Below are 14,288 nucleotides of genomic sequence, written 5' to 3'. Positions count from 1 at the left end.
CAGTGGGGACAAGCAGGAGTCCTGCACAAAGCCTGCAAGGTTTGTTTTCTCTAATAATGCAAATGACCAAACAAAAAAAAAAAAAAAAATCAAACCTTGCTTTTCTCCCAATGCTTTAAGGTAGCTTTATTTTCCTTAATGAAACAGCTTCAAGACATGTCCTGTTGTCCAATGTGCCCCATCCAGCCCTTTGCCTCAAGCTGCATGGTGGTAAAAACCACACACACACAAAGGAACTGAAGAACAGGAGAAAGAAAGGCTCAAATGCTACTGGAAAACACTGCTCATTACCTGGGGATGATGGGCTCACACATGGACAAAAAAACCCCATTTATTATTATAAACCAGGGCACAACACAAGATGAACACCAAACATGAAAATTACCAACACTGAAAACGTAATTGGCAAGACAACACAAAAAATATATTTATTTTTAAGTTTGATTTTTAAAAAGCCTTGAATGATGCTTTAAAGAGTTTAGAATAGTGAAGAAACATCAATCAGTACTAATAGGACAGTTCTTAATGACTAAAAGTTTAAAAGGTCCTCAAAGGATTCTAAACATCTGTAAGTGCACAGGCATGGTAAAAAGCATAATTACTGAATATGTGACCTAACAGAGAAAAAATCCAAACTGAGTACTATAAAAATCAGAGAGGATAGTAAAAGATAATGGCAACAACAGGTCTATTTAACAGAAACATCTCACACCACACAAACTTTAACAGCAAAGAACAATTAATCCAAGTTGCTAAAACCAAAATACTTCAGTGGGATGGCAGTCAGTAACCCAGAGCTGACAACTGTGCTTTAATTACATTTGAGACTGTTACCAATTAGTTAGTCTGCAGCACTACAGGCTTCATGCTATGACTCAGTGCACTGACTCATTCAGGAAAACTTTCCTACACAACTACCCAGGCACCCACAAGGATGCAAGATCAAAAGGAAAGTACTTACACTGACCTTCTTAGCAAAAGTCTTGTTTTAAATTTAGATGACCAAAAGTAGATAGTGACACAAGTGCTCAAGTAGGCTTTTTGAAAGGGAGACTTTCAGGAGCACTGTTTTAACTCCATTTCAGATCAACATCTCAAAAAATCAAAGTACAAATAATGCTTTGTACAGTTTGAGGCTGAAGAAGCACATTCTAAATCTGGTTTGTTTTTTTTTTTTTTTAAGATGCTTAGGTAGCATTATTTACTATTAATAAAAATATCTACCATCAAAAATCCTGTTTTCTGTCACTTAAGAATCCTGGCTGATTTGAACAGTTGAAGGCTGAAATTTTTTCTGTGTTGGAAGTTGGAAGCTGATGGAAGGGGGTGGCAAAGAGTGACAAAATGTCTTCAGCCATCTCCTTGTTCTGGGGAAGAAAAACAACCCTGTGGTTAGATTTTTGAATTTGAACAATTCTACCATTGCACTAAACAGTAATGGGATTTTCAAGTTTAGCAGTGAAAACAACAGGAAGATAATCCTGGGTGAAAAATTCTTCTATTGCTATTCACCTAGACCTCCAAAAACTTGTTAAGATTTCCAAGTAAAAGTTCTGTGCCAGGCTATGATTCCAAAGCTGCAAGTGCAGGATCCTGGAAAAGGATGTGTTAATTATTCTCATCTGATCTAAGAACCTGAGTTTTATTTTAGGCCTGGAAGGAATTGGAGGAAGAGGTAAGGCTCTTGAGGGTTAAAATGAGCATGAATATTGCAATTAAGAAATATTTTTAAATTAAAGCACGTTTCCTCCAGAACTACACTAGAACCTACAAATCTCAGTATTTAACATGAGGTTTTAGCAGGTGAAAAAGCTGTAACTCAGAACAGGCACACGTCATCTTCTCACAGCAGAGACAAAGAAGGACAATTTACCCAAGATTGGTACTAGACCAATCAGTTGGACTACCAAGTCGCACAAGATGGGAAGTGGTAGGTGTAGGAGTAATTAGGCATTATTTTCTCCCGTGTGTTTTCCCTCTTGCAGTTAATTTCTCTCAGCACAGGTGTTTACTGTGTACTTTCACAAGCCAATTAAACTCAGCAACATGGCCCAAAAAAAGAGAGAGCAAAAGCTGCAATTTTTCTGGCATGGGAGTGTGTTCAACTGATGTGCAGAGGACAGGGAGGGACAGGAGCTCAGGGAGTGTTGGGACCCAGGACATCCCTCTGGCTGCCCTGGGTGATTGGAGACCCTGGCAGGGGCTCAGAGACCTTGGCACAGAGTCACAAACACCTGTGCCTTTCATTTTAGCCCATGGAAACAATTACCAGCCTTGTGTGAAGAGTTACAAGCCACAAAGGTTTGAACAGAATGATAGTGAATTTGTCACAGGGTAAAAAGTAGAATTTTGGGGTTCTCAGAGTGGGGGTTCAGGAGGCAAGATGAAGGAATCTGGGCATGTCCTGTTTTTCTCCTTCTTGTCCTCCATCTTTTGCTGTGGTGGTGGCACTTTTGGATTGGTTTAGAGTAGAGACAGACTGTCTAACATAGGTGATAGGTGTTGGAAAATTATTGTAAATAAAGTACATGTAGTTCTTATTATAAAAAGCCAACACCACCCTGAGGGCAGGGACTGTGCCACAACCCAACCTGCTGGGCAGACCTCAGCGGGTCAGAGAAAGAATGTAACCGAAAAGAGAAAATAAATAGCCTTGAAAAGCAGAGCTGAGGAATCTCAACTTCTTCTTTGGTCACAGGGCTGGGAAAGACTTTCTAGTACCTCAGGAGCCATTTCAGCAACACAAAACCCCAGAAAGGAGGTGGTGACACACGGAGGAGCAGGGACCCTGGACCTGTCCCCTTCAGTGACATCACTCCACTGCCTTTGTGCACAGCTTGGCTCCTCCAGCAAACCCTCAATGGAGGGAACAATGCATCGCCTCCATTCCAGCTTTCTTTCCCAAAGTAACACTGGAAATGGCAACATCCAGGCCAGTAACTGAGAAATGCAGCCAGCTGACAGAGGGACACTCGAACTTTGGCCACACAGCCCCTGTGGCACTCAGGAGGTCACCACACCAAGCAGGTAGGTCGTGCTGCTCCTCCTTTTTCTGTCTGTAAAACGAACAAACTTGGATCTGCTTCCCAGGCACGCTGTGACCTCACCAGTTGCCGGTGGATGTCCCTCCAATGTGCTGCAAAGCTCTCCACCAAAATGCTGACCACCTCTTGGAAAAACCAGGCAAAGAGGCATTTCTGCTCAGGCACCCAAAGCACAATTTCAGCATTGCTGCCTCTAAATTCTGCCAAGCAAAAGCAATACTACTGTGCTACTTTATAAGAGAGCTGTAAACATAAATCCTGTGTAATGAAATTGAATTAATTCATCTATAAAGATAATCTGTGGATGATTCAAAGGTTGTAGGGATATAGTTTAAGAAACAGAAGTCTAAATTCAAAGCAGAGTTTGAACAATAAACAGCATATAAGATGTGTCCATGAACAAAATATTCTGTTTATTTCCCCAGCACTGTCTGGCTCTACCTACCTGAACAGGCCAGTGGCAGGAGAGTCTCAAAGGACAGAACCACCCTTTTGTCTGGGCCCCTGCACTAAGGCCAGCAGGTTTTACTCCTGATCATTTCCAAGGTCATTTTCTTTTTTTTAAAAGTGTCCCCAGATTACAGTTTGCTTATAAATTCAATGCCAGCAGAGGTCAGCATTCAATCCTGCTCAACAATTACCCATGTAAAAAATTCTTCATCAAAAAAAGTGAGAAGTCAAACAATATATACAAACAAAGTACACACTATGTATGCTGACTCCCAAACTCACAATTAGAAGATTTAGCAATTGGAGGTCGTCTCCTTCTGAGCATTTCAGTCCCCATTGTAGAAATCTCAGTTTCCTTGGAGCTTCCTCCCCCTGTGCTCTGCCAGAGTCAGCTCTGCTGAACGAACAGGGCCTGTGCAAGCTGAAATACCTGCAGCTCCTCAAAGCCATTGAACAAGGTCTGCAGGCTAAATCTAACAACTTAAAGCCTGCCCATCCCTGTCTACAAATTTCCATTTCTCCATCCTAAGCACTGTTTCTTTGGTTGACTCAAGATGGGACTTAAAATGGGTAAGTATTCTGTGTCCTCCCAATTTATCTCAAAATTATTTATTGCACCTACCACTATGTCCTCCCTAATGCATGCACAGACTGACCATGTAGAGAAAAGTTTCTATTTTAATTTTTGCATAACAACCCAAGAATGTGTCTTCAATTTCCATTAAATATACAAGAATTAAAACTGTGTACTTGTTTTATATGTCTGACAACAGGCAGGGTTTTTAAAATTACATGAAATAAAGCAGATTGTTAAAAACCATTGGCATCGTGAGGCATGATACATAAATTACTTGTGAGAGAGCAACAAAGATTTGTTAGTAGAGAAATGTACTTTTAGAGAAATGCTGGAAGAGTTGTACTGTTTTTCCAAATGATCTAAGACACTACACACACTCAAAGTCTCAGAAGAAAACATTATTAAAACATACCTTGCTGCTATTCACATGCAAAAAAGAAAAACTATCCCAGAACGAAGAAAATGAGAGGTCAATGAGACCAAGTTATTCTTGCATTTTCATACTGTTTTATTCAAATTTAGTAAAGCAATATTTGGGCTTCAGCATGCTAATAACCTTCGCTTTCTCTTATGAGAATTCAAAATATTTTGCAAATAAGTTCTGTGAAGTAAATCAGACATAGCTGTTTTTCAACTGGAGCACTTTGATTTTTAATTACCTGTTCAAAATCAGAAGGGGAAATAATATTACAAATCCAGTGAATCACACACTGTCCACAGACACCTTGCTGTGCTATGCTCCCATCCTGAGAAGCTGCCATTTCCATTTGCATTCTGTTACTTCTGTAAGAACTCTAAAAATGAGAGGTGACGTTCTGATGTCATCCCAACGTCAATCAGTAACAGCACACTGCCATGCTGCAACATAAAATTCCTTAACAATAAAAAGGAGCAAAAAAGGAACTTCTGGAAAATAAGAACATCTGCAGCAAGAAGTGGTTGAGGTTACCCTGTACAGCAAAGCCTCACTACAGGTTTCCCTGCAGTAAACTGGAAAAGGTTTTAAACCTATACAAGGTAGACAAGCTTTATACAAATCTCTAGACCCAGAACCAATAAGGTGCTTTAGATAACACCACTGTGAAAATTATGAGCAGCTACTGACCTACACAGGCATAGTTCCCATCCAAAGCTTGCTCAAGTATCCAAGAGCTGAACTTGTCAATGAAAATATTATAAAGGGATTAAAAGGCATTTTGCAGGATGACATGGCCTGCCAGAAAATAACGTTGACCAAAAAAGCAAAAATTTACAGTTCTATATTTTTGCTAATAGTAATAAATTACACCAAAAATTACATCAAAAACTGTTTTTTTCCAGCACCTATGAAAAGGAAATGATCAAATTAAGTACATAGCAAAGAAGAATTTTGGTTGCAAGCAAAAGTTGTCTCCTATCAGTCCTATACAGTTCATGTCTTTCACCTATGTAAGAAGTTATCACTTGTATTTTCAAAAAATAAGGCCTGATAGGTAAAACACAACTGGACTAATTTTTCTCCACAAGTAATTTTTGACAAGACTATGAAATGATAAAAAAGTTGTTTACACACCAAGTCTAACAACTTGCATCACAAAGAGAATATAAATGAACAGTTGGCATTTTGCAGGCAAACAGCCTCCTCAGATCACATATTAAGTACAATATAAAATGATTTTCCAGTATTGGCCTATTCAGCAATTCAATGTAATGCAAGCATTAGTTCCCATTTTCCCCATTCATCCCATTGGTACATCAACAGAGGATGCTGCTAGATTATATTAGTGTACAGCTGAAATATCTGTAACATCACTAAGCTGGCATATCCAAGAATTTCAGGGACTTGCACCATCAACCATCTCTTTATCATTTCACACAGAGGAGAAAAAAAAGATTCCTATGGACACATTTTGCAGCACCCATCAATCATACCCACTTAATGCCTCAAAATCATTTCCAATGTATTTTCTTCACAAGGGTTCCACTTTCTGATTACAGCTAAATATGAGACAATACATGAACAAAAGTGAACAGGTTTTGTATGAAAACACTGAAAAAGGCATTTTACCTCTGCTCTGTTTTGCACTCCTCACTTATTTTCTAGAGCCCCTTCCCCCTTGCACAAGAGGTAAGAGAAGCAAACAAAAACCACCACCTGCCTCTGCCACCTGCTTTTAGACAGCACTGGCAGACCTTGCCTCACTATGCATTATTTACTTCACTCATTTTCCTAAGAGTAATGTTGTCTGGAATTAGATTTAATGACGTTATGACTCAAACACACCATTATTAACATTTCCATAGGAAATTAAAATTTCAGTGTCTGAATGACTTCAGCTAATCATCAGACTTAACAAGAAAAAGCTGACTTCCTCTGCCTAACTCAGAAGAAACTTCTTTCCTCAATTATAACCGAGGAGATATTTAAGATGTAATGAAAATTTTACAAAGGCTCAAGTAAAAATCTAATTCTTTATCATTAATGGTGAGCCAACCCCAAAAAAGCCATGGATGTGGTTTTGGTAAGCCTTGGCTGCCAGGTTCCTACAGCAATTTGACACTAAATAATACATTCTAATACAGAGTCAGCCTGAAACAATATTAATTTATTTCAGGGACATTATTAACACAGATGAATTTGTCATTTATTAAAACAGTTATTAGAAAAGTATTTTCCCAAGATGCTGAGCATCAGCAAACATCACTGGAATGAAGATAACATCCTCAGGAAGTCTGGGAAAAAGAAAAAATATTTTTTAAAAAATCAGATCACATGTGTGCATGCACCTTCAGATACCTGTTTAAACAACAAATTTAGTAGCTTAACCTCTTAATCATCTCTTTACCCAGGTTAATTCTGTGCAAAACTACTCCCAACAGTATAAAACACAAAATATGAAAACAAAACCTGCAGATACCTCCCATGCTCCACCTCTGATCTTCAATCGCTGGTAATATTCTGTGTGATAGAAAAAAAGTCTGCATTTCTGTTTGCAAACTCAAATTCAAATATTTAATAAGAAAGCTTAGCCAAAAGGCTGACTAAAGACACACAGTACTAGATGAGGAGGAAATGAGTAGCTACATATATTAATTATCACCCTTTCTGAGAACACAGGCTCACTCAAGTTAAAATTTAAAGGGCTTAGATTACTTTCTGGTGAATTTTATTAGTTTTCCCCAAGAGGTGCAAAGACTAATGCTGTCACAACAGCCAAGGAGAGCATACACAGCGTCACTGCAAGCTGAGTCACCCCAAAGCACTGAATCTTGCTTTATTATAACACAGCATCTTAAACAGCCTCCTGAAGGGCTGTCATTTGTTATGTGTAGAGCAGGAACAGCAAACGAACCCAGCACCACCACCAAAGCAGATGCGCACATCTGCAGAGCTGTTTGCAGCAGGCAGCCCCTGCTCCCTTGTTGGTCTCTCTGGATAGAGCAGCTGCAGGCTTGTCCTTCCTTCCTCTGCTGCCACAGAGAAAGAGGCAGAAGCAAGCTGGTGAGAGGTCTTCTGCTTGTGGCTGCTGGTGACATTTGGGTATGCCTCCAGAGAGGCAGGATGCAGCTGGGGAGATGAGGAGGTCAGGCAGATGTGCAAGAACTACAACCTGAACACTCTTTTCTCTGCAGCTGTAGCCATCAACTTACTCTTCCTCTCATCCAAGTATTCTAGTTACTTCCTCTCTGAAGACCTAATTCTGGAAGGATAAAAAAAGTAAAATCTGAAGGGACTTCTTCAGCATGCCTCATTCATATCCTGCCATCAGTCAGCTCCAAACCCACGGACATGTTTCATTTCCTGGTACCACAGTCTCATCACTCAGCAGTACCAGCTTTAACACAGAGAGCAGTCATGCAGTGCTCTCAGATAAATCACACATGTTTTCAGTCACCTGCCAATATGGAATTTAAATGCCTGTACTTTTGGAGGGCCCACTAGGGAAGTCAGTAAAACAAGCAGAGAGTTGAAGAGCGTGCCCTCCTCTGCCTCCTCAACTGGCAAGCTGTTCCTGAGTATCACCTCCTGTCCTGTTCTCTTCCCAGTCCCCTTCTGTCCTCTCTCATGCTGGGATGGCACTCACACAGGTGCAGATACTGTAAAACACACATGACATTTGTTGCCATTACACTGTTCAATAAGACTCCTTCTCCCTCAGCACATTTTATTTTGCCTGCATGTCACAGCAAAGAGCAATTGGTTCAAAGGCAAGGAACGTAAACAAATGGCGTCTGCTTTTCCAAATCTGCATGCATGCACTGCCATTGCAAAAACAGACAATATCAGTATTTAAAATAATAATAAATACCTGAAGCACTATCTCTTGCACATCTTAGTCAAAACTATTTTGAGAATGTTTTCCAATTTCATGCACTAACTTCAAATGCTAACTTCACTAAAATCATCCCTCTTGAAGTATGATTTTAGCCAAGTATTTTAAACAGTGCTATCTGATGAGAATCCATTTAACTTGTTTCTTAGTAGACACATCCAAAAATAAAGATATTTTGCATAGATACACATTCTATTGCATGGACATTTTATTACACACTTCCACACAAGGCTGTGATCTGAAGCCTGGCCAGCCACTTCTGTAAATTTACAACATGAGCAGCCAGGACATCAGGCAAGGTAAGAGTGACAGAAAAAATACACAGGAACTACATGATCAACTGAAACAACTCTCAATATGCCCCAGTAACACCCAAGTGCCACAGGAAAAAAGTGTGTTCTGGAATTCCAAGAGTATTTTCAGAATTACTCTATGTTAATTTATTGACTCACAAGTTTCTCTTACTTCCTTTTTTACAACAATCACTACAAGGCTCACTGTCCTGCTGACAGAGAAAAATTAGCCAAAAAAATTTGCATAAGGAAAGATATTTTCAGCATGCTTCCCATAAAAAAATAGTGGTTTCTACAATAAAGAACATTATGCAATTTGACTGCTTTATGTCACCTTATTCATTTTACAAGTCCAGTGAAAAACAGGCTAAAACAATAAAAACTTTTACTACATCCACGTGTCTGTAGTGCTTTTCCAAAACAAGTATTTAATCATTTACCTCATGATGCAACTAATATTCCCTTCCAAACTTGATATTTTGGCTGCATTTTAGCAAGCACTCATACAACTTGAGAAGTCAGAATTAATTTTTCTAGATCCCTTTTCAATTCCTCTTTACTTTGGGCACCCAGCAGAAAAGTTCAGTTTTGAGCACCTCTAGCATAAACGGCTCACTCCAGTTAGAAATGACTTGCAGATGGCTTGGGAGGTGCTGTGAGAAGCCTGGTCACCAGCACCACCATGTAACTATTTATACAGCACAACACTTGGAAAGCTTTGCCACAGAACAGAAGTCCCCTCTGCAGGGTGCTGCACAGAGAAAGGTTAGTTCTGCCTTCCATTTCCACTTGGTACAAGGCAGAGAGGGAATACTGATGTATGGACAATACACAGAAGGTAAGAGAACAATTTCAGAAGTGATTCTGCTTTCTGCCAGCAGCAGTGTCCCTCAGCTTCCTTCAGGTGTGTTCCATTGCCTGATTAGCTCTGCAGAAAAGGAAGGAAACAACCATGCTCCAGATCAAAACCCGAGAGTAGCAACAGAACCTCCAGGAGGTGCAAAGCTGCCTTCAAACCTGAACCCCAGAGCTCCAGCAGAACCTCACTCACAACAAAACCACGTCTGGCTGGCAGCAGTGTCTTACACTTCGTTCCTGTTATTTTACAAGTCCATGCTCAGACTCCTTCTGAAAGAGAATAATTTGATGTTTGGATGTATGAGAATAGTAACTATCCTACAAACAAAGCAGTATGTACCTGAAAGAGTGAAAGGAGAGCTCATGGCAAAGCTGCATGTTCTCAGGAAATACTTGTCTCTTTCTGGAAACCAACACATGATTTCCAAGACAGAGAAATAATAACAAAGGGACCAACCCATGATTTCCAAGAAAATAAAATAACAACACGGGGACCAACACATGATTTCCAAGAAAGAGAAATAGTAACACAGGGACCAACACAGGGACCAACACATGATTTCCAAGACAAAGAAATAATAACACAGGGAGACACACATGATTTCCAAGAAAATAAAATAATAACACAGGGACCAACACATGATTTCCAAGACAAACAGGATATCTCCACCAATGAATGCCAAGTAGCAAAAATAATCTGAGTAACATCATGGAGAATCAAAAGAGAAATACCCTAGTAAGTCCTGGCTAACTCAAGATGATGGCAGATGGGATCTCTTTGTGGAAAATTATCTGCCTTCTTGTTTTTTTAAATACAAATTAACATCATGAAGTAAAAAAATCATCTACTATTAATGGCTTAACCACTCAAACACTGGAGGAAACGGAAAGGTCTCATTCATTATTTCTCACCTCAAGTTTGACCACCTACCATTTCATTTACAGATACTAAAAACGCCCAGCTTCTAGAACTATCATAAAGCAAATCATACTAGCAGAGCTTGTAGTATCTCCATTATATCTAGATCATACTCAGCCATGGACAAAATCACATAAAACCATAGATGTCATCAGGTTACAGGCTTCCCCATATAATCTGAATAGGGTATGATATTTGCTTCTCTTCTAGTTGGAGTTTAAAGTTTACATATAGAAGTATTTGTGGGTGCTGGAGCAATATCATTTCCTAGAGCTTTGCAACTCAAACATCTTTAAGATTCTCTTAAGAACAGTTAAAATTTCAGAGTTTCATCCTCTAGCATTCATATTACAACTCATTACTATTGAAGTTATTTTACTTAACATTATAGCCACAGTATGTGGAAAAGATCCACATCTCTAGTTAAAATAAACATGAGTATTGCAAAGGAAAAAAATAGGAAAAAGTAGGTTGAAAACTGGGGAAACATGATTCTGGATGTCCAAACATTGATTCAAAATAGGTTTGGTTCTTTAAGAGAACAGAGAATTGTCCAGACTACTGCAAAACCACTGGTCAGGTACTTGCAAACAACACCCATGGACTGAGAAGATGGAAATGTAGTGTAATCAATACAGCAAACCTAAAGAGGAAATTACTTGTGTGTGGACTGAGTGCAACAGACTTTTCATTGAGCAGTGAGATGGATTGGTGAAATCTAATGGGCAGTCCTTGCTTCAAAGACAGGACTACTACAGGGACTCGGTGAAACAAGGCAATAAAAGAGGATTCAAAGATAAATGGAAGTATTATTGCTCCAGCTCCTGACACACAGATTCCCCAAAGGAGACAGTCAACAAGAATATTCAGTGGGAGGGCACTAACATCTTTATCTCAGTGGTGACTCACACTTAAGTAACATTTCCTTTCCAAAGAACCTCTGGAAGTGAAATGAAAATCCCATTCAGTGACCATAACTATAGAGAGAACATCATCTTTCTAATTAGATTTTTTTTATATTGGTACCTCCTTGTCTTAAGACACAAGAACGAGAGGCCCAAATCAGCTATTTTATAACAAAGAATATAACTCTGTTAAAGCTGAGCAAAGGAAATCTTTATGTGTGAGGAGAGAGTAAAGCAGAAAAACTGAATTCCAGATCAGAGCACTGCCTTTCCTGCCCACAAAACAAAGCGTTCATAGACTTCCTGTCATGACTATAATCTTAAAAATATAAATTTCTGTGACCCTCCCAGCTGACATGCATGTTAGCACAAACTGATTACCACCACTAGGGTTAGTGAGGAACTGTCTCAACCTGTGTTCAGACTTTCAGTGACACTAGCAAAACTCAGCTGACACATTGCATCCTTTTGCACACTGCTTATTTTTTGAGGCTTCAGACAGTGCTGTGAATACATGCAGAAAAAGAAAACCAGAAGTGCTGAACAGTTTGCAGTTGCAGTCCTGCTGAACAGGCTGGCAGCATTACAAATGCTTGTGTTTGAGGTAAACACACTTGGGCTCTCTTATAGCAGTCATAAGTAGTTCACTACCAGTTTAGGAGTCTGAAAAACCTGTACACACAGACCTGAAAAAATCCCACCCCATAATAAGCTATTTTACAACCATAAATATTTAAATTAGAAGTCTTGACGGGCAGTAATAGTTACTCTCCACAGTTCATAACCTTGGAGAGTTTCTTTTACAAATTCTGTTGCCAAGTAAGATTTTCTACATCAGCAAAGAGAGTCTAATGGATACTGACTTCATCAGGCTCTTCTTATCAAAGTAAAAATTTACACAACTGGAAAAAATATTTCACACAGTGTATCACAGTTTATGTGTTCATTTAATGTGTGAAAATGTCATCACAGTTCTGATATCACAATGAAATCTGAACTCCAAGTTCCTTACATATTTCTCTAATTTAGGGGTCTTCAACAGCAGAACACATGCAATTACAGCAATTTGCATGCTATTGTGTATCAACACTATTTGCATTTTCAGTGCTTCTTCAAAGACTTAAAATTGATACACAGGGCAATATAACAAGATTGGACTCCAAATTTTTGATCACTGAATCCACCTCAAACTTGCTGTATCACTTTGCCACTGTTGGACCGTGCTGTTCCCAAATAAAAATATCACACTTGGACCTTTCTACTTCTGTGCCTATTGTTCCGCTCTTTGTAGCAAAACTGATAACTGTGAAGGCAGTAAACTTGAGGCAGCTCTTCAGTTTCACATTTCTGGACAGTTTGTTCCTCTAGTAAACAGTGATAACCCTAAACCAGTAAGGTTCTATGAAGCTAAGATAAGCACTAAAATCACAGATCAAAGTACCTGAAATGTAAAGGTTATTTAAGAATTTACATTATTCAAAAAATCCTTTCAAATCAATACTAAGACCACCCAGACAAAAACATTTCCCTGGGTATAATTTTTTTTTCAATTTTTTTCAGGTGTAACCATTTACTACCCCAGACACCAAAAGCAAAGCACTCACAGTACCATACCCAAACCAGAAGGCTTGAACCAGGTTCTCCATGCCAATGAGGCTAAACAATTTTTAAAACTTACAACCTCTTATCCAAGAGGAAGAGGGCTCTTCAAAAACTGATGAGATAACCACACATGAGAACTCTCCTCTGAGTCATTTACATAACCTTAAGAACACACAAGTGCAACTCAGAAAGACAAGCACAAAAGCAACAGAAGAGTCAAATATGACAGATTTAATAAACACCACCTACCTGGGGATTCAGGCATACAGACACCAGAATTTTATTAGTTTGAATACACAGTTTTAATGTGAACTTCAAAACAATTAAGAACCTTTGAAAGATACAGCTGATGGTTTAAGAACATCCCTTTATTCCTCTAAACAAAAGTCCATACTCCACGAATTTTTCTGCTGCACTGTTAATGGATCAGAGATGTCAATTAATCATTTAACTCACCTGACCAGGCTGAGGGGATAAACAATTAACAACCTCCTCCAGCATCACTGGTACGTGCAATCTTCCAGAATCACTGTTCTCTGTATTTTGAGGCAGCTCTTCAGATTCACATTTCTGGACAGTTTGTTCCTGTGACTCAGAGTCAGAAAGCTTTTGTGATGAAGAATGGATCCTTCTAGCCAAACCAGCCACATTTACTGAGTTCAGTTTCAACTTACTCAGAAACAAACATTTGCAAAGCTGGCACAGATTTTGAGGTACCATTTTGGAGTTGATCAGCCTAGAAGAGCAGTAGATGTTGGGAATTACTTTCAAACAAATATTTGTTTAAATAACATGGAGGAAATGCTATAGGCAAAGCTATACACATTCCAAGTTGGGCAGCTTTATAATTATGTCACATCAGCAAAATGTTTCCAGAACTTAGATTATCCACAAATCAATCATGTTCAAGCAGTGAGCAGATTCTTTTCACCATCAGATTTTACTATGTGCTTTTGTTGAATTTACCTTGCCCGAGGCTACCAATACTTTACCTGCATAAGGATATGCTGAGAAAGTTACTCTGCTGATCATTTAGGCTTTAACAGGGCAGTAATTCCCCCATCTTAAATTTGAAAGTGCACATGGCTAACTTTGAGCAGACACACAGATGTGTTTTGCAACAATCCCCGGTGTGCCTACAGAAAACGTGTAGAAAACATGGGCATTACCACGGTGTGCTCTGCTGGCTGTGGCTGGGCTGGAGTCCATTCCCTCCCCAGGGGCTGAGCTGGGGCTGCTTTGGGTTCCTGCTGGGCACAGCAGGGAGGAGACACAGCTGGGGCAGCGACCCAGGGGACTGAAGGGATTCCCCAGAGCAAAGGACACC

General features: G+C 39.4%; 1 protein-coding gene across 1 annotated transcript in view; it reads right to left on the bottom strand.

Moving 5' to 3' along the window:
* The window catches only part of METTL15 (methyltransferase like 15), an 81,271-nt gene extending 67,484 nt beyond the window's left edge, over window positions 1-13,787 (bottom strand). The window contains 2 exon segments of the mRNA XM_054283699.1: window positions 13,418-13,736; window positions 13,738-13,787. Of these exon segments, the coding sequence (XP_054139674.1) occupies window positions 13,418-13,736; window positions 13,738-13,787 (369 nt within the window).
* Between the last annotated feature and the right edge of the window lie 501 nt (window positions 13,788-14,288).

The sequence above is a fragment of the Melozone crissalis genome, unplaced genomic scaffold, assembly GCF_028551555.1.
Source record: "Melozone crissalis strain CALT ecotype California unplaced genomic scaffold, PUWL_Pcris_2 ptg000038l_1, whole genome shotgun sequence".
NCBI lineage: Eukaryota > Metazoa > Chordata > Aves > Passeriformes > Passerellidae > Melozone > Melozone crissalis.
The sequence above is the reverse complement of the archived record's forward strand: the minus strand, read 5'-3'. Positions and strand labels throughout refer to the sequence as shown.